Raw genomic sequence first — 18,825 nt, 5'->3', positions numbered from 1 at the left:
CATCCCCATCACCTTGTCTCGAACCCCAAGCATTTCGAAGCAGGTTGACTTGGATTCTGGGCGAAATTGGAAACCAAACCCTTTCTGCTTCGGCTTTGCATCCCATTGAGCCTTCCGCCATATACGCGTCTTGACTGGCAGATCGTCTGGTGATTAGCAGCTTCGACATCCTGCTCCATTCTCTCAGCGTCCACGAGTCTCTCGTTGTGATTTGCGGGGTGCGCCGCAAGGTCGTCAATCCTTTGCCCACACCGATCCTCACCCCACGCTTAGTCGTCATGGCTGGCAAGTTCGAGCCCAAAGTCCCGGTGAACCTGGACCCTCCCAAGAGTGACCCTCTGTCTCGTGAGGAACTCTCCAACGCGGATGGTAAGAACCTCTTTCCAGTTGTGATCCATGACGCCGCGGGAGTCGCGCGCATTTGTCGACGGAACGATCCGAACCAGAGATTCGCCAATCGCGACAGACTGTCCGCGGATGTTTGTTGTTCCATGCATGCATGTTCGTTTGACTGACAACTCTCCAAAGGAACGGAAGGAAAGAAGTGCTATGTTGCCATTAAGGTATTCAGTCCTTGAGCGCACACCGCCCCGTGTCATGTCGGACAGCCAGCGGCAAAGCCCGAAGGCCAGCGTGACGCCTCTGGGTCTGAAATGCTGACGAACTTTTGCAGGGCAAGGTATATGATGTGACGGGCAACAAGATGTACCAACCCGGGGGCTCCTACCACGGTGAGTCTTGCCCCGAATTGTTGGGCTGCCATGGCACTCTGGGAGGACTGCAGGCCTGAGATTACCAGAGTCCTTGCACCCATATCATCTCTTTGGGCAGGAATGGCTGTGCGGCTTCTCTCTATTGAAGCATCGCCCTTTTGTTTCACAACGTGATATCGAAATATGTTTGCTAACAAACTTGTAGTTTTCGCCGGCAAGGACGCCTCAAGAGCTCTAGCCAAGACGTCGACTAAGCCGGAGGATGTCCTTCCAGAGTGGAAGGATCTGGATGAAAAGGAGAAATCCACTCTGAACGACTGGAACACATTCTTCTCCAAGAGGTATAATGTGGTCGGAATCGTTGAGGGTGCAACCAATTTGGAAGATTAGAGTTTTTGGATGATCTTGGCTCACTAAAGCCCGGCAACGTCGTGAACGCGCGGATCTGGATGGTATTCGTTGACGCAAGGGGGCTCATCAGTTGTACAAGCTTGTTCTATTCCAGACGCAGCAGACTTGTGTCTGTGGCGTGGAGGTAACATGGTAGAGGTAGAGTTTGCAGACAGCCTAACCAAACCGTTACACTTGGGCTTCCACATTCCGGAGGCAGTAAGCCATTTTGCATGATTTGAAACCATCCACGAATACTGATGATATACCGCAGTCCACATGGCGGGTTTACTTAAAGCCCCTGATGTGTTACTTCAAGCTTAAAACGAAGCTGCCATACTCAATGAAAGGTCAGACCGCCCATGACCCTAACCCGACCTTAGAGAACACAACTGGAAGTCAGTCTATATTCAACTCCGATTAGCTCCTTCGTCATGGCTAATAATATGCTACCAAGGTAAAGCAGGACATGATAGCAGCTCCCATTTTCCTCCCAATTCATGGTACCTCGCTCCAGTGGACTAATACGTTTGACAGAATCCTTGAAATTTCTCACTAGCTACGTCTATTCACTTCCAGATTTGGTACACGCCTCACGACATTTCATATCGTGGGGCCCAGATTAGAGGTGGTACTATAGAAGACAGCCAGCCAATGCAGCTCCTTTTCGGCACTAATACGTGAAACCAGCCGTCCTACATCAGTTGAAGGGCGATGTTCCGTAACTCAGCTATTCCGATGTAATTTATTTGAAGAGATTGGATGAAGCAGAGTAAGCCTCGTAATTCAAGGGTTGCAACTATGGCCTCGATCGACTTACAAAGACCAGGCGTTATGACAAAAGCCACCGGGAGCCGCCGCAAACAGGTCACAATACGGGTAGGCACCGGTTCCGATTACATGAAGAAGCTTTCTTGGAGCCGAATGGTTCTTAGAGGGTGTTGTGACACCGTGGCCACGCGATGCCCAGGATGGTGGCACTCGATCGCATATTTCTATCTCCATGAAACAGCCTTCTACGCGCCGCAATCAAGAAATAGAAACACACGGTACATGTCAAAAACGTGCTGAGGTTGCTCGAAGCACAGTGGCGTTCGATCCGGGAAACCTTCTCTCTCGAAGATGGGGCAAAACAAGCCGTGTTACTTGATCGCATAATCAACTATGTTGTCCTTTCTGTGCAACAGTGCACTGCAAAATTGGAATACAGGCTTCTATACGCTTTGTAATACCACCGTTCCTTTAGCACCACGATCATCAATAACAACATGAATCGGTGGTAATAGACTCGTCAAACCCCATACTTGACAACCCGACGACACTACCGGGCCCAACCGATGCACCATTCTAACAGGAAACCTTACTTTTCAAGGGTGGAAACACCTGCCAAGACCTGCACTATGTCACTCTATAACCACCATACGATGCTGTACGACGCTCATCAGCTATAAGGTTGGCAAAGGGCTCGTTGGCATAAATATTACCTCTAGCGTCTGCGGCCCCGTCCTTGTATGCGTTGATTTTGATACGTGTTCCCTGCAAGACGCCAAATCATTCTGCTTGCTGCGTCGAAACGGTAGCCGTCAGAGATACACGACTCGCAAAGCTGGCCATCTTGCTTCCACGAGTCTCGCAGGACCTTAACCCCCAGGCACTGGTGGTTCGGGTCATTCCGGGCGAAGTGACAGTAGGACTTCAGCCTGACTGTAGAGTGGCCACATTCGAATAGAAATTCTTCCCAGTCGCACATGATGGGCTGGGAAAATGTTCTTCGTGGACGTGCCGAATTTTAGGTCTCTAAGATATGCTCCTAGAGCAGTCCACTGCGGTATATCAGGAATGGACGAACATGACCGAAGTAATGAAGCTCACCTATATCACGCCAGAAACAGACTGACTAGATTTGCTGATAAGCCTTTGTATTCATTGGTCTGTTGATACCTCGAGCCAGGCCATTTCTTATATAGTCTGGTTTTCCAGGCTCTACCGCAGAACAACCCCCTTTCGCGGAGCCGCCGCGGGTTATGCTTTAATATCTCCATGCTGCAGGTCGTAGTAAATGCCACGTTGAGATGCAAATGCAATGTTGAACACGATGGAGCGACGACCAGCGGATATGCACATTCTTGTGGAGTGCCATATTACATCAGCCATGATGTCTCCAGGCTTTGGCACCATGTCCAAGTCACTCTACGCAGACCTCGCAAACTGATACATCACATAACAGGCAATAACCCTCGCAAGCCGTCATCGAAGAGTCGTGGTGTGATAGACGGACCAAACAACAGTCCAGGGTCCGGCCCTTGCCACTTGCTTGAGCCGCATATCGCTGTGCATACTCTTAGACCTGAAGTTTCATAAGGCCATTGGTGCTCCCGCCTTCCTTGTGGGGGCCACGCTCATGGCGACGAATGCTGGGTCCTGAAGTCGGGAGCTGGAGACATACAAGTATTTTCCCACTCCCCAAACTTGCCCTGCCACACATTGCAGTCAGGTTATTTTCCATTATCGTCATCTCATTATATGATCATGAGACGACGGAAGAGACTTTGATAGATGATAAGTCGCGTGCATCATGCGGGTTCTTGCCCAAGCCTTTCCAGAGTCATTGATCTGAACATTCCTGGGGAACAAACCCGGTTACCCGGTATGGCCCTTGCTCGGCAATTGTTGTTCCCTAGTGAAGTAGGTTTCCTGACTGTTAGACCCACTACGCGGCGCGGGCCGTCAAGGGAATATGACAGAAGCAAACACGCATCTAGTCTTGGCATAGGATGGCAACATGGCACAAATATGAGATGTGACTGCGAGAAGACGTGAGAGACAGACTTTTGACGATTGGTAGAGCTGAGCTCAAAAGCCACGCAGTTCTCTAGCACATTGCATTATTGACTACTTCTTTGCGTGCAACGAGACGGGGCTGCTTGCATGAAACTCTCCGTGGAGAAATCACGAAGACAATCAAGTGTAGCTAGCCATAGACGAAACCGTGGCCAGTAGGGAGCGGCAAATAGCATATAGACTGTTGGATCATGTCACATCACTGTCGTGCTTGAGGGCACAAGGAGGGGCAGCGATGATTTGTGCCCAGACATGGTTCCTCCGATATGCCTGTCCACGATCTAGACTACTTCACCTGATGGCTCTCTCAGGACGCACATGAGTCTAGAGCCTGTAGTTCAACCATCCAGGTCCAGCACGTAATTACCGGCATAAGGGCGACCAAGTCTTCATGAGCTGTCCATGTCATGTGATCAGGATCGTGTTAGCTTTCATCGTGGGTATGAACACCTAATCGCACAGGTCTACATTCCAGAACCTAATTGACCAGAATTGAAATGGTACGCCAGGGAGCATTACATCTTCCGCTTATAGTGGTGGAAAGAAGCTGATTTGCCCATTTCGGTGGCATTACAATGATACTGCTGCCAATGATTTCTCTCCGAATGCAGGCACTCATCCAGTGATGATCGGAAAGATGCCTCAAGATGGCCCCTATCGCCAATTCAACACAAGATATGGACTGTGGTTGGAGGAGTGTTGTAGCATTCAATGGCAGGTCACGCTGTTTAGAACTTTATACCAACAATTAATCTAATTATGGCCTGATGACGCTGCCTGAGGACCTCCTGACAAAGCTTAGCAGTACTTTCGAAGTACAAGACGTGCCCTATGTGTAACTTCGACGTCGATTTTCGCTGTCAGCAACCAAAAGCAGTATCTTGGTGTACGGTTAATAACGATCCTACAGTATCATCTGCCGGCAACAGCGTTTTCAAACCGAAGAGCCCGGTCTGGCCCGTGAAGGAAATGGCCGTCACGGAAGGTCGGACAGCATGAGACCCAGAGAAACCGTTGTGGCCCGAATTGCAATGGAAAGGTGCAAGCCAGGTTTGCTTGCGTAAGCATGTTCCCCGCGTCGGCGGTCGACTGCGCCGTCCATTATAGGGACGGGCGAATGCCGTTCGTTGACTTGGTGGATCGGGCTTCTACCAGGGACATGGAGCCCTTGGGATCGGAGATTCTTGAATCAGGCCGTGGACTTCCAGGATTTGTAGGAGGCCAACGCACGTCGCCCGGCTATAGAGCAGCCCGTGCTGCGTCCGCAAGCTCCGACTGCTGCAGAGATGCCAACGAGGCTCGGTGCCCAGTTGCCAGCATTTCATTGGTGTGTTGCTCACCAAAAACGCCGCCACCAGGCAGCCGATTGAGCGGTACCACACCAGTCACCGAGGAAAAAACGAGTCGATTGCATGACCGACGTGAGTGAATCAAATGTCTCGGATTGGATTGGGTGCAATTCTCTGTCCGCCTCACTCTCTCCTCGCATCCACGGTGGTTGCCTTATTACCACGCTGCCGCCGCGGTGTCCTGTTCTCGTCGCGAGCATTGCCGTCACCATCTCTGGTGCCTGTCCTCTCCCTCCATCCACAACCGCGACGCAAATCGCACTGCCACGCAGCTCGGCTAATCTAGAGGGACACGCCATCTGCTGCTGTGTCGTTTGCTTGTCGTCTCGCCATTCGACGCCGACACCGAGCTGCGCACCAGTCCATCGCAATTGCGTTGTCGGCGAATGCAACGACGGCAAACGGGTGCAAGTCTAGCCAATGCTGACCTAAACGCCCCCCGAGACTTTTCTGTACCAGCACCCGCCCCCTCTCAACCGTCCACGCCGCTCGTCCCGCCCAGTAATCATCATTTTCAAGCCAATGAATCAATGAGCACCTCTTGACTAGATAGATCCAAGCAAGCACCAAGAGACTCGAGACGTTGTGCGCCCCCCCGCGGGCGCTGCTAACCCCTCGTTCAATTGTCAGTCCGCCTCTCAATTGTCACTCGCAGCTCTCCCTACCCCCAGAGCCCAAGCCTCCCCTCGCTACCTTCTCTTCCACATAGATCACCGTGTTGCCCGGCCCCAATGAACCTCGAACCGCTGCGCGCAAATGAGTCTCGATAACTAGCAAGTCGACGTCATGGCTAACTTGCATGGTGCTTAGCTATCGAAAGGCGCCTTTCGCATACGTGCGCTTCATTGCTAATCCCCCGGCAACCCTCGCCGCCTTCCCTACTCATCGGAACATTAGTACCAGCTTCACGGAGTAGGATCTGGTTGCGACCGAGGTTCATCAGCTCTGCCGGTGCATTTCTACTTGTCGCCTCCGTGGGCTCCGGCGGACTGCGTGTCATCCAACACCTTGCTCACATTGCTCTCTAATGGCTGATCACTTGCCGTATTCGCCGGGAAATCGTGATGGCAATGCAATGGAGAGTTCCTCAAGGCCTGTCGAACTTGCCATGTTTGCCCGCTCGCAAGACCTCATCGGAATGCAGGATATGAGCACGAGCCTTCTCACGAATCCGTTCACATCCAACCGGACGTTGGTGGGCCCTTATGACCGCCAAGTCCGTCCTGTGGACCCTAATCCTTTGGAACAATGGTATACGAATAATGATGGACCATGGATTCCGAAGGGCATCGCGCCACCAGGAGAGCAGTCGTCCTCCCGGTTCAACGCCGCAAGCAGGGGAAATGGATTTGTCTTCTCCGGAACGTATCGTGAGAGCATATCGCCGTCGGAATGCGACACTCTTCCTCCCGGGGCTATGCCCTCAGACTCCGGGTATGGGAGTCATGGCGCGAAACCAAGCATTGCTACAGCTTCTGTCTGCCGTGATGATGGCATGGATCAGAGTCAGGACACTCAGAGCCTGGCTGGACAGTTCTCGGATCTTCAGTTCCAAGCAAGCTTCAATCTGGATCCAAGGCAGTGGCCTCAGGCACAAGGGCAGCAGCCTGCTCTATCCCGCGCAGCCCCGTCAGAAGGGAAGGAGCTGACCTGTGAGACATGCCAGAAGAAGCTGAAGACTAACTCTGAGCTCAAGTAAGTAATCTCGACAAGAGCGTAGCTTGGCCAGATCAATAACAGAAAATCCTGCACAGAAAACACAAGCAAAGGCATACCAAGCCGCACGTTTGTGATGTACCCGGATGCAACCGACGCGAAGGGTTCAGCACGAGCAATGACCTTGACCGCCACAAAAGGAGTGTACATCCTGCCGAGTCTGCCACGGGGAATCGTTATCGCTGTACCCACGGTGCCTGCCGAAACAAGGACAAAGTATGGCCAAGGGCGGATAACTTCAGGGCACATATCAAACGTGTCCATCGACAGGAGGTTGGAGATGATGACCTAGAAAAATACGTCTTCCAGTATGTCCCCTGAACTGATATATTTAGCATTCGCTAGAAGACTAACGGCTGTAGGCAACCACCCCCCCAACAGGATGTCCTAACGGACCTCGTCGGGATGCAACCGACACATGTGGAATACAACTATCAGCTCAGCCCGGGAATGCAGAACCATTTCTCTCAAGGATATTGGTCTCAAGGTGCCAACGCAAGCTCGGTCATTGATATATCACCAGATGCGGCTACAAACAGGCAAATGGCCAGTCATCCAGTGGAAGGAGCCCGAAGCCTGAACCCGCAAGCTGATGTGATCTCGAGAACTAAAGTCGGTATAACAGACTCAGCTGAAGGTAGTCCATCATCGGAGCGCGATAACACCATCTCATCCTTCCCAGATTCGGGATTGGACGCGTTTTGCGATCAACGATATGTATCACCGAGAGATTTGAGCCAACACTCCGTGGCTCACAAGCTACCTTCTCTTTCCAAGGACAACGCAACTACGGTGTATGGAGGCTCCCTAGACCCGTCACCTGTCAACAGTAATCAAATGCTAGATTCGCAATCGCCGCTGGCCGGTGACAGGAAGCCTCTGTCAGACGGGAAAGGGGCCCCAGTGCCCTCCGCCGCTGATGTTTCGTCTCTTATCATTGACTTGAAGGATCCGGATAAGATCAAACAAGTCCTCGAGACTCTGCAGAGCCGTGGCGTGCTCGAAGAACTTGGTTACAAGAAAGAAATAGCTCTTGCTACGGAGGATAAGAGAACGGAAGGCCCCGCAAACGCTATTCAAGATGCGCAAAATACGCAAAACTCATGCTCCGAATGTCCGAAGACCTTTGCTCGGCGCTGTGAGTTAAAGTGAGTGAAAGGCTTACGGGTGATCTAGTGAGTGCCACTGACAAGCCACAGGAAGCATATGAAACGTCATGAGAAGCCGTACGGGTGTACTTTTCATGGCTGTAACAAACGCTTTGGTAGCAAGAATGACTGGAAGCGACATGAAAACAGCCAGCATTTTCTCCTGGACATCTGGAAATGCGATGTAAACATGTCTCAAACAACAACGGCTGAACCTTGCGGCAAGGTCAGTCATCGACGAGAGCTGTTCAGACAGCATTTGACAAACAATCATCAACTCACGACTGAAGACGTCGAGAAAAAGCTGGAAGATTGTCGCGTGGGAAGAAATTGCGAGTCAAGGTTCTGGTGCGGGTTCTGTCAAGATATTATTAGGATCAAACAGAAAGGACTCCATGCCTGGACCGAGCGATTCAACCACATCGATGACCACTTAGCCGGGCGCAACGGCATGTCTCTGAAGCAGATAGACGACTGGAAGAACGTGGATCCAGATGCGCCTCCAGCCATTGATGCTTCTACTTCTGACTCCGAAAATGGTGACCTTCCAGAGGGTTCATTGGCTTCTATCTCGAGAAGGGCGATGACCAGCATCGGCGTTCCTAGGCACGGTGGCCATAGCACTGGGGTCAAACGGAAAGCCGACAGTGCTGGAGACGTTCGGCACGCAAAACGAACAAAAAACGATGGCACAGTCACGAAATGTGTAAGCATGCATATCGCAGAGCCTCTGATTTTCCCAGCAGTCTGACCTGATGTTAGTGCCAATGCGGTGAGGGTAACACCCGCAGGTTCAACGTGCAGTGCATAAGCGGCTCATGTCAGCACGTTCTTTGCAGCAATTGCATTTGAGGATACCCCGGGAATGTTTTGGCGTTGCGGGTTACGTAGCGGTGTGGTTCTTCATTAGTAACGTTGGGTCATGACCGGCCTATCGGCTATGTCTGAGCTGCTATATTTGCATTCCATGTTCGTGGCCATGATGCCGTAAGCACAAGGGCAACCGACGAGAGCTGCATTCTGATAGGGTACCAATCAATTCCGAAAGCTTGACCACAGCGCATCGTGTAAAGATCTGCTCTGGTTGATTTGATTAGGTAAACTTCCATGCGCCTCTGCGCCTATCGAGATCGCGAGGACCTGCCTGTGGCATCCTGCGGACGCCTATAGCCGACGGCACAGCCAATATAGTCAGGCGGTCCCGAATGGCGTAACATGGGTAATTCTACGAAACAGGCCCCGATGACGAAGCCATGCATATCTACCTTAGGTAACTGCTCAATCTTTGGGTCGGCATTTGTTCAGGCCTGAGGCTGTGTTGGATTGCGGCTCCTTTTCATACATCTTCTTCTGGAATGCTGACAGAAGGAAGCGGAGCAAATGATGCAGAGTCCTTTCACCCACTGCAGCCACATTACCACGTGTTTTCCCAGGGGGGGACTTTTCGAAAGGACAGTACTTTTTGTTTGTTTCCTCAAAGCTGTCCCGGGATGAGGATGTGACGCTGAAATTCTCGCGTGTCACGGATCCTCCACCTCGAGACTGACAATGATTCCTCCGGAACCTCGTTTCCAGCCAAGGACTAGGGAAGCATGCTGAGGTGGGTTTGGCCAAAGTGCACTTTGGGGGCCATTGGCTGGAGTACGCCGGGAGACAAAAGTACGGCGGAAGGGTGGTTAACTAATTTTGGGCCCCCAATCGTCCTGGCTTCTTGGCCTCGATTGGAGCCACGGGCGGGAAGAAAGAGGCAGAGAGGCAAGTCCGGTAGGGGCATTACATGCGTACGTACTATGTACGTGACGCGACGTTGTAGGCGACGTAGCGGATAGTGTGATGGGCGCACGGAGTATGCAAATCGAGCTATGCGATAGACACGAAGGTAACTCATCCAGTAGGTTGCAGTTGGAGTCACCGCCTTTGCGGGCCTATCAACGAGGCATAGTGACTATAGGTCGCAGCCGGGGAGGTGGTGGAGTGGGTGCCCGAGGGGCCTCAAAACGGGCCTCACAACGAGCCTCTAGCTGCCTTGGCTTGGCGGCTTGCTTGCCCACCTTGGGTTACCCACCTGCCACCTACTGGACCTCGAGGTATCCAAGTACTGTAGTACGTACTGGATGCCTGAGGTCGGGTCGTTCGGTGAGCGCCACAGATAGTCCCCCGATAGATAGTGTGCCATAGTAGTGTCGCCGCTAGGCACGTCGCTAGCGATCTGGAAGAACCCGCGGGCAGACGCCCCGCCGTAAGTGGGCTTAGCGCTGATCCGGGCTGTGGGAATAGCACGACCTCATATTCCCAAAGGGTATGGTACCGTGGATTGCGGCCGAAGTCCCCCACATCCATGGAATGGTTCATTATCTTCGATGGGATGAATGCGCTGGTCGGGTCTTAGGAGGATGTGTGGAATGGGGGAATGGGAACCACAGACGGCAGCTCCGAAGGCCCTGGACCCAACGTGATTGCGACGTGCTGGGCCTGTGCAGGAGTAGCAGTGATCAGCGCAGCGTCCTTTCTCCAATTTAGCAGAGGTAGCCGCCGATGGCTTCAGCTGCACCGTCTTGGGAAAGGCTTCGAACACGACCAGGACGACAGCCCGGGGGCGAGCCGGGGTAACGTGATGGGCAATGGGGTGGGGGCTGTATTTTTTCCCCTTCCTATCACGCTATCTGGGCGTGGAGTCCAGGTCCAGGTTGATGGGCTTAGTGTCGACGGGGAATGCAGTGAAGCTGTAGAGTGCCAAAAGTCCCGCGCAGATCCCAGGATCCGTTGCAAGCATTTCCCATGTCGAACTCGAACTATGCGAAGAACTTCCAGGTCCCGCGGGCTACTATACTTCCACTTGTTTCATGCCCTCATGATTCCAATCTGCCCACGAACAACCTGGAAGCAACCCAATCTACCCACTGCGGGCGGCGGGGAACACGGCCCAGAGGATTGGATTCCGACCAGAGACAAGAACGATCCCAGCGGGCTTCTGCCATTGGTCCGAGGCCGACCCTCGATCCATTGACGTGCTTTCTCCGCCCAGACCGGGCGCGCAAGCTCGCGGCAAGAATGACACGCAGGCACCGCACAGAATGTGCCGAGATGGCCTCGATAGAGATTGCATACTAGGCTTGGATTGGGACTCAGGTGTCGTGATCCATCGGGGGATCACGGGGAATGCCCATTATCGCCGACACGTTGCAGAAACCCGATCATAAGTCTAGGCAGGCTTTCTGCCTAGGCTAGGTTCAGAGCAATTGTGCCCGCCGTCTGCCTCACGTCCCGAGTCCGGTCCAGCCACCTTTCACTGCATTTGTCAAGCGGTTTTTCTACATCCTGCGCTCTTTGCCGTGGCTTCCAGGTTTATCCAAGTGGAGATTAACCATCTGGAATAGTGATCATGCTGCCAAAGCCAAATACGGTACCTCCTGCAGCTCTCACTGATCCACAGACATTTCAAAGTACGAAGAGATTTTTCAGGCATGGATTGATAGGCACGTCCATGGCTGTGGTTCGCGGACCATGCACATTCTGGGACTCGGTAACATGGCATCGATCCCTACTACTTAATTGTGCAGGGCACTGCATAAGTCCAACACACAGATACCCACTCAGAAAGGATGCGCTGTCAGCACCAGGGGTGTCATGCACCATGGCGCCTGGCGAAGCGCCTGGCGTTCAAGTAGAAGGGGTAGGGGAAAAAGCAAAACGACTCGGCCAATGATCAGCCCATTGTCTGGAAGGGGGGTGGTACAAAGTACTTGTTGCGGCTCTGCGTGGGTCACTTTCCCTCCTGTTCGAAGAGTAGAGCACCCTGAGCGACCATCTATCACTAATCCGGTGTTGGTAAAAGTAGTTAAGTGCAAGGTTTCTCGAGTCATCTGAGTCTCTTGGAAACCAGTGCTTCGAACTTGTTGCTCCGCCTCATAATACCTATTGTATCCATCCTTAGTTCTTGAAAGACTAGTCGTCTTTGGAGCTTCCCACTTACACCCATTTGGATGCTGTACTTAATCCCGCCGTTCCTCATTCCCGAGTATTGGCGGTTCACTTCAGGGGCCATCGTTCTCGGACACAATTCCTTGACCAGACTCTAAGGTCTGCGTCGCAACTCGGCAAACAAGACGCGAGCAACAGCACCACAGCGCACTTACAACCGCCCATAGCTACCCATTTCCATTCTACTCTGGTCTATTAACAGCAAATTCAACTTGACCCCGAGGCCAAACTCATTGCGGCACTTCACATCTATATCAAAGGCAAAAGTGCGAGTATGGCGTACATACCTTACCACTACCCAGACCCCACGTCGTCCCCATGGCAAATGGGCAATACAGTCATGGACAGCGTCAACAACCAAATCGTTGACCCAGAACTAGAAAGCCAGCATGCGCTTCGCTGTCTGAGCCCCTGGAACCCGCTTCAGATGCCACGATCATCAACACCCCATGCTCAAGGAACACTCTCTTACATCCAACATCCAAGTCCTGAAGCAGTCTTCACCGCAGGCAGCATCAAAATCCTCGACGGGATTGCGACGATTCCATCAGCGACTTTTAGGCAAAACTCACCATCTGACAATCTATCATCTACTTGTAGCAGCGCTTTGAGCCCATTGGGTGGCAGTGACTATGGCGTAGACAATACCCCTTCCACGCCACAGGACGACACACTGGTGCCCCAACTTGGAGCTCACTGCGATACTTGGGGCTCAAATGAACACCAAGCCTGGCAGTTGAGCGGCATAGTCAAGCCCGAGGAGGTCAACTTCTACCAAGAGCCTTCCCAGAGCTTTGAAGACGAGAAAAGCACCGATTTTCTTCCTCCAGGGTTTAGCATGTTCAACGACAGCAACTACGAGATCAATGCTTACTATCAGTCCTCACAAAACCAGTTGCCCAGGCAAATGAGCCCGGTGGAATCATCTCAAAGAATCAAAGACGAGATCTGCGTGTCTGTGGTTGACCAAGTCGAGACTTATCCCCAAGCTCCACTTGAGTCAGACGACGATGGTTTCTATGAAAAGAATTTTCAGACTGGCGATTGCGACAACGACAACGATGGAGACTACAAGCCGAAGGGCACACGCAAGCGAGCAGGCTCGAGCACGAGTCGCCAACCCAAAGGTCGCAAACGGCCGTCACAAACGCAATCTTCAACGCAGAGAAAGAAAACCAAAGCCGAAGACTCCCCTGTCACAAAGCAACAGTCAATCCCCAAGCTACCTGGAAAGGGCAGCTTTCCTTGTGAGCAATGCCCAGACATCCACTTTAAAGACGAATGTGGGCTACAAAAACACATTAAACAACAACACACCCGCCCATTTGTCTGTACCTTCAGCTTCGCTGGCTGCGACTCGACTTTTGCCAGTAAGAATGAATGGAAACGCCATGTCGCGTCACAGCATCTTCTCCTTCACTACTGGTTATGTCAGCAAGACGCATGTGCGAAGTTATCCAACTCGCCCGACGCGCCAACTAAAGCAACGGGGGCGTCCCGGAGATCTGGACCCTATTCTTTGCCAGTCACTTGCACACACTCACTGCCGAATGGCGCTATCTTCAACCGCAAAGACCTCTACACTCAACACCTGCGAAGGATGCACATTCCGCCTGTCATCAAGAAACAGGTCAAGCAAAGGAAGACTGTACCAGAATGGGAGGAGCGTATCCGCAGTCTTCAAGAGCAGGCACACAAACTACGCTGTAAGCTTCCTGACTACATGGAATGCCCGGCCGTGGGCTGCCAATTCGTCTTCAATGGGCCAATGGCTTGGGACGAACGTATGGAACATGTCGCCAAGCACCTTGAAAAGGCAGCAAATGGAACCGAGGACCCCATCGTCTTCGGTGGCGACAGCGACCCAACGCTGACGACCTGGGCTTGCCGTCCTGACGTCGCAGTTATCGTGGGCGACGGAGTGGGAAATTGGAGACTGAACAATCCCCTGAAACCTGAGAAGAATGGCAAGGCTCAAGCAAGCAACTACAGCGAAGAGGATGCCCCTGGTGAAGAGGTTGACGATTAAGGTTTTCCCTCCCCTTCAATCACCTTTCTATTCATTCTGTTAATACGCCACATGGTCGCACATTTGGTTTCAGACGTTATTGGAAAGACAAAACATTCTGATGGCGACTCTGTATGCTGGGCATGTACACGTTGGTCACAAGCGGACTATTTCCTTTCGCTGGAACGACAATGGAAACGCAAAGGTCATTATTATTGGGTGGGCTGTTTGGATGAATTTCCACAGCACAGGATTTGGAAGTATTGGTGTCTTGCTGTTACGACTTGATGATATCCACATACCCCATATTCATTACGTTGAGCCTCTGTTCCAATTCATTATATTATAATCACAGTATAATATGCCTTTTGAGGACAGATGATATTTTCGATCAAGATCCGCTGTACTATCGCTCTTCTGGCTCGCTGCTCTACACTCGTCGAGTGACCCTAAGGCGTCACCACATGCGAATCTATTGCGTTGCGCACAAGCTGCTAAGAAGGCGTTCAACTTACATGAAACTTGCATATGGATGATGCTAATAATGTTAGGCTGGTCGTATTCATTCACCGAAGGGCTCGGATTAAGTTTTCGAATGCTAGTGGTGACTTCATTTGTCTGTCTTGTTGGCGCCCTCTCAGGCACACACAGGGGCTTTCCGGTCAACCCATCTAATCGTGATAGAAATATCTGTATACCGGCTTGGAGATCGATTTTCAACGCCAAGCTTGTATGTAGTAATAATGGCATTGTGCCGCAGGGACCACGGCTTCGGATACTAGCACCATTGAATCTGCAGCCCTGCCACCACTAGGAAGTAGATGGCTGTGCCAGCCCATTGACAGGACTAGTGATGCGGGATGCGATCGCGAGCGTCTGCTGCGCCTTGTACGTGCGCGGGCGGCTGCGAGAGCGGAACGCCTGTTTCACGCACTCCGGCCCCCAAGCCACCGGAGTCGATTCTCTTGGCGTCCAATCAGTATAGAACATCGCGGCTATTGGTCCTAGATCTCCCCGCTATTCTGGGAAGGTCGCCAAAATGCCAGCGCAGCCAGTCACGACGGGACGGCCATGTTACCTGCTCGCGCAACCTCTGTCATTCCCCAATTCCAAGCTTAGTTCACGGAAACTCTTGAAGCACTGCCCGACATCCAGGACGCCCTTCCCCCACTGAGCCACCCTCTGCGCATGTTTCTGCGACGCAACGCCCGTGGCTCCTATGACGTTGTCTCCCCCTCCCAGATCTGCTCGCTTTGGAACTAGTCGGTTTCGGCCCTATAGATCTTACTTCGAGGTGCCGGGTACTTGGGCTGAGAGCTGAAACAAGGAGGAGGCACGGACGGTGGGCCGACTATGGCCGACCCAACAGACGCGAGATCTGCTCCTCCCGGCGGCTCGACATCGTCGACAGACTTACACGCTTCTGAGGCTATTTTCAGTTTGCCGCCAGGCGCAACCAATGGTTCTGCCGCAGACTCGGGTCAACTTCCTCAGACGAGCAGCGCTGCGGCCCCAGTCGCCGAGCTGGACAACCATCATGGCGTGTTTGCTACACAACATCCCGAGTTGACCCCGGGCAACCTGGTCGAAGGAATCGAAAGTTTTCAGCTCGCGTCGGACATTTCTGCAACAATTGCCGAATCCAGCGATCTGGGTCCGGTTGGAGATGAAGACTCTGACCATGCTTCCCGGACCACAGGGCTGGCGCCTGCGTCGGGGAATAGTGAAGAAGTGCTTTTCGATGGTTCCAGAGATACGGAACCAGGACCAGGGGACCCAGAGCCCCTGTTGACCGCGGGTGGCAGCGGCTCGAGCAGTTCTCGGTCAAAGGGAAAGGAGACCCAAAAGCAAAAGGCGGTCCACTTTGAGCGAGACGAGGCTGCAGGTCACACGATCCCCGGTGACAACAACATGGACACCCATTTGCCAGACTATAAACCCCTGAAGCCCGGGGAGCCTGGCTGGAATCGTTCCCCGGAGAGACCACCGGTCAAGCTGCCGATCAGGTTCCAGGATGCGGTCGGTAGGCACTATGTCTTCCCCTGGGAGAGGGTCCGAACTTGGGAGGTAAAGGCTGCCCCTTTCATAGTTGTCAGTATGGGTCCTTCGAGGACATCGTTTATTCAAGCAAGTGCTCGTGGATGGTTGTGCCTGTGTCGTCAGTGCAATAGGAGCTTTGCACGTGAGGCTGACCACATCGTCAGCGTGTCCTATTGTCTGCGCAGCTCCTCCGGTATAGTCCATACATCTTTCCGTCCCATACTGACTGGTAACATTAGGGTATGGAGCGTCTAATAAAAGCCGCTTTTCTCCACGTCAACATACTGGGTCCTCATGTCCAAGCCGGGCACTACGACCTGACGGCGGAGACCGGCGTCACCTTTGAAGATCCCTACGCCACGAGTGCCGAGCCCAGCGCAACCACGTCGGGACCGTGCTTTGGCAACAAAGGGCAGCCTGTGACGATAGTGCCGGCTTCGGCTCTCGCCCCGGGCTCGTCGGCTTCTGGGGCTTCGTCCTCGACCGCACCTCCGCCGGTGCCATCCCCACCTGCCGCCGGCTCACCGTCACCTTCGGCGGCGCAAGGTGGGCCCAACGGCACAAACCAACCCCTCCTGGGGCCGATTATCCTGCCGGAGCTGTGGGAAGACCTGGTTGTGCCGGGCATGTACGTGCGCATGCACATGTGGCCCATGTCCCCGCCCATTGGCTCCGTGCATCCTCCTCCTCCGCCGCCGCCTATGCCGCATGCTCCGCCACTAGCCGCCCCTGTCGGGCGTGGGCGTGGTCGCGGACGCGGTGCTGGGCCCGGACCACCTATGCCACACATTGTGCCCGAGCCGGTTTGGATGCCAATGGGCTCCCGTGTCAGGCCGAGAGGCATGCCTTCGCCGCCGCCTCCGCCGCGACCAAAGACTAGGAAGAGGCCCGAGTAGCCTTCAGTGTGACGGCGGCCACATGTGTGAACGTCGCTAAGACGAGTTTCGATGCGAATATATCATACCAATCAGGTTTCTGGATTTGTCAGGCTGGACATGGGGTGAGCAAGGTGTTTTTGTGGCATTGTGGGTTTCATCTGGCAAGCCGGTTAACTATTGCATGTTGTGTGTATAAGTTGTTCATTTGTAAGGAGCTTTGGGCACGACATTATGATTTCCGACACACTACCCTGTTGAATCGTTAATATGGGCAGATCTATCACATACAGACTATACAATAGTTTCAGTTGCGCTAGGGAATGAGAGGGCATTTCAGCTTCAGCACACAATGTCTCCTTTTGGATGCATATATCAACGTCAATTCTACCAAACTGGGTCACAAATCAGGAATTTGAACTCATTACTAGACATATCGAAAACGAATGTGACATTGGCGGTGGGCGCCAGGAACGCCTTCGTAAACCCTTACCAAACTTGACGCTTCCTTGGAGTAGCATCGGGATGCTGAACGGTACCGAAACGGCGGATTGTGTATGCTGGTATGATCCACATGATTGATCCTTGGGGCCACGGCATGATCTAAGTGGCTGCCAGTCGTTCGGTTCACGAGCGGTTGAATTGCATTCCGACATCTCGCACGAGGCGAAAACCTCTCGAAGGTTGACAAACCTGTCGCTACCATCATCGCCATGGATGACGCTGACGTCAGTTGCGGGGCTGCCGAGCCCTTGGACCGCAGGACCAAGGCGCGATCATTGAACTGGATGGGGTCGGCCCTAGGCTTAATGGCCATGAATAAGACTCGCCAAGTTTGGGGTTGCCAGATGATGGCCTGACAAGTTGACAAGCACTGGAACGCTCGTCTGTTGACTAAGGGCAGACGTTCCCACTTCCCCAAAATCCCCGCATGGGCAGTTCACAATTATGTGGCTGTGGGCCGTGTGGTTTGCGGAGGAGGAACCAGCGCCGGTTGCGCGTCCAAGTATTCGTCGGCCGATCAATCACGGACGCCTCCCCGCAGAGCCGCAAAGTACGGCCCCGGGCCGCAACTGTAAGACGGCGACGCGGCGTGCGTTCCTGTCCCACGATGCTGCTGCTGCTGCTACTGCTGTTGATCGAAATCCAACCTGAAAAAGCTGCCCCAACGTGACCAGAGGAAGCGCAAAGCGTCGCCCGGTGTACCAGTCGCGAGGCCAATTGCAAATTACTGTTGGCAGTATCCCCCGGTGCGCGTCCCACAGCCAAGAAAACTAGCAAGTGGAGATGGCGGGATAGCATTCGACGCCAGCGTTTACCAAGACTGCCGAGACAGCCTTCACACTTGGCGATGGCGTTTCCCGACCGTTGACGGCATGAAACTGCCCCAGGCCGGCGCAGAGATCCTGCTAGCAAGCTCGATCAGTCGGTCTTAGTCCGTCGGACAGGGAGCCGTGCCTAGGATGGATCTGCACATTTCAGGACTCAGGAGCACCGCTGTGCTCTGGGCGCTTTGGGCGCAACACGAATCGAGTTATGGTCGGTCCCACCCTCTGGTGAACCCATGCGTGACCCCATGGGAAAGGTATGGGCAAATTTCACCGCCCGAGGGCTGTCCAAGACCAAGACCATGGGGATGGCGGGGGTGGATCATGGATCATTGTACGGCACAGGACGCCGTGTTGCTGAATGGTAGGACGGTGTTACATGGGGACTTGTAGCTATAAGACGCGCCCTCCTTGGAATCGGTCCTGGGCAGGAATT

General features: G+C 53.1%; 4 protein-coding genes across 4 annotated transcripts; all 4 read left to right on the top strand.

The window, feature by feature from the left end:
- Positions 1 to 278: 278 nt before the first annotated feature.
- Positions 279 to 1,103, top strand: JN550_001928 (uncharacterized protein; the record flags this gene model as incomplete). Its single annotated transcript, XM_049313166.1, has 4 exons — positions 279 to 369; positions 529 to 563; positions 674 to 731; positions 919 to 1,103. The coding sequence occupies 4 exons, from the start codon at positions 279 to 281 to the stop codon at positions 1,101 to 1,103; spliced, it is 369 nt and encodes a 122-aa protein (XP_049175989.1).
- Positions 1,104 to 6,368: 5,265 nt separating this feature from the next.
- JN550_001927 (uncharacterized protein) lies at positions 6,369 to 8,908 on the top strand (the record flags this gene model as incomplete). The annotated part of the gene is made up of 4 exons (XM_049313165.1): positions 6,369 to 6,988; positions 7,048 to 7,317; positions 7,372 to 8,157; positions 8,209 to 8,908. 4 exons carry the CDS (start codon positions 6,369 to 6,371, stop codon positions 8,906 to 8,908), a joined length of 2,376 nt encoding a protein of 791 aa, XP_049175988.1.
- Positions 8,909 to 12,412: 3,504 nt separating this feature from the next.
- JN550_001926 (uncharacterized protein) lies at positions 12,413 to 14,167 on the top strand (the record flags this gene model as incomplete). Its single annotated transcript, XM_049313164.1, has 1 exon — positions 12,413 to 14,167. One exon carries the CDS (start codon positions 12,413 to 12,415, stop codon positions 14,165 to 14,167), a length of 1,755 nt encoding a protein of 584 aa, XP_049175987.1.
- Positions 14,168 to 15,499: 1,332 nt separating this feature from the next.
- Positions 15,500 to 17,082, top strand: JN550_001925 (uncharacterized protein; the record flags this gene model as incomplete). The annotated part of the gene is made up of 2 exons (XM_049313163.1): positions 15,500 to 16,237; positions 16,426 to 17,082. 2 exons carry the CDS (start codon positions 15,500 to 15,502, stop codon positions 17,080 to 17,082), a joined length of 1,395 nt encoding a protein of 464 aa, XP_049175986.1.
- Between the last annotated feature and the right edge of the window lie 1,743 nt (positions 17,083 to 18,825).

This window comes from Neoarthrinium moseri (genome assembly GCF_022829205.1).
Source record: "Neoarthrinium moseri strain CBS 164.80 chromosome Unknown scaffold4_Wmoseri_CBS_16480, whole genome shotgun sequence".
NCBI lineage: Eukaryota > Fungi > Ascomycota > Sordariomycetes > Amphisphaeriales > Apiosporaceae > Neoarthrinium > Neoarthrinium moseri.
Note: the sequence above shows the minus strand (reverse complement) of the source record. Positions and strands in the feature narration are given on the sequence as shown.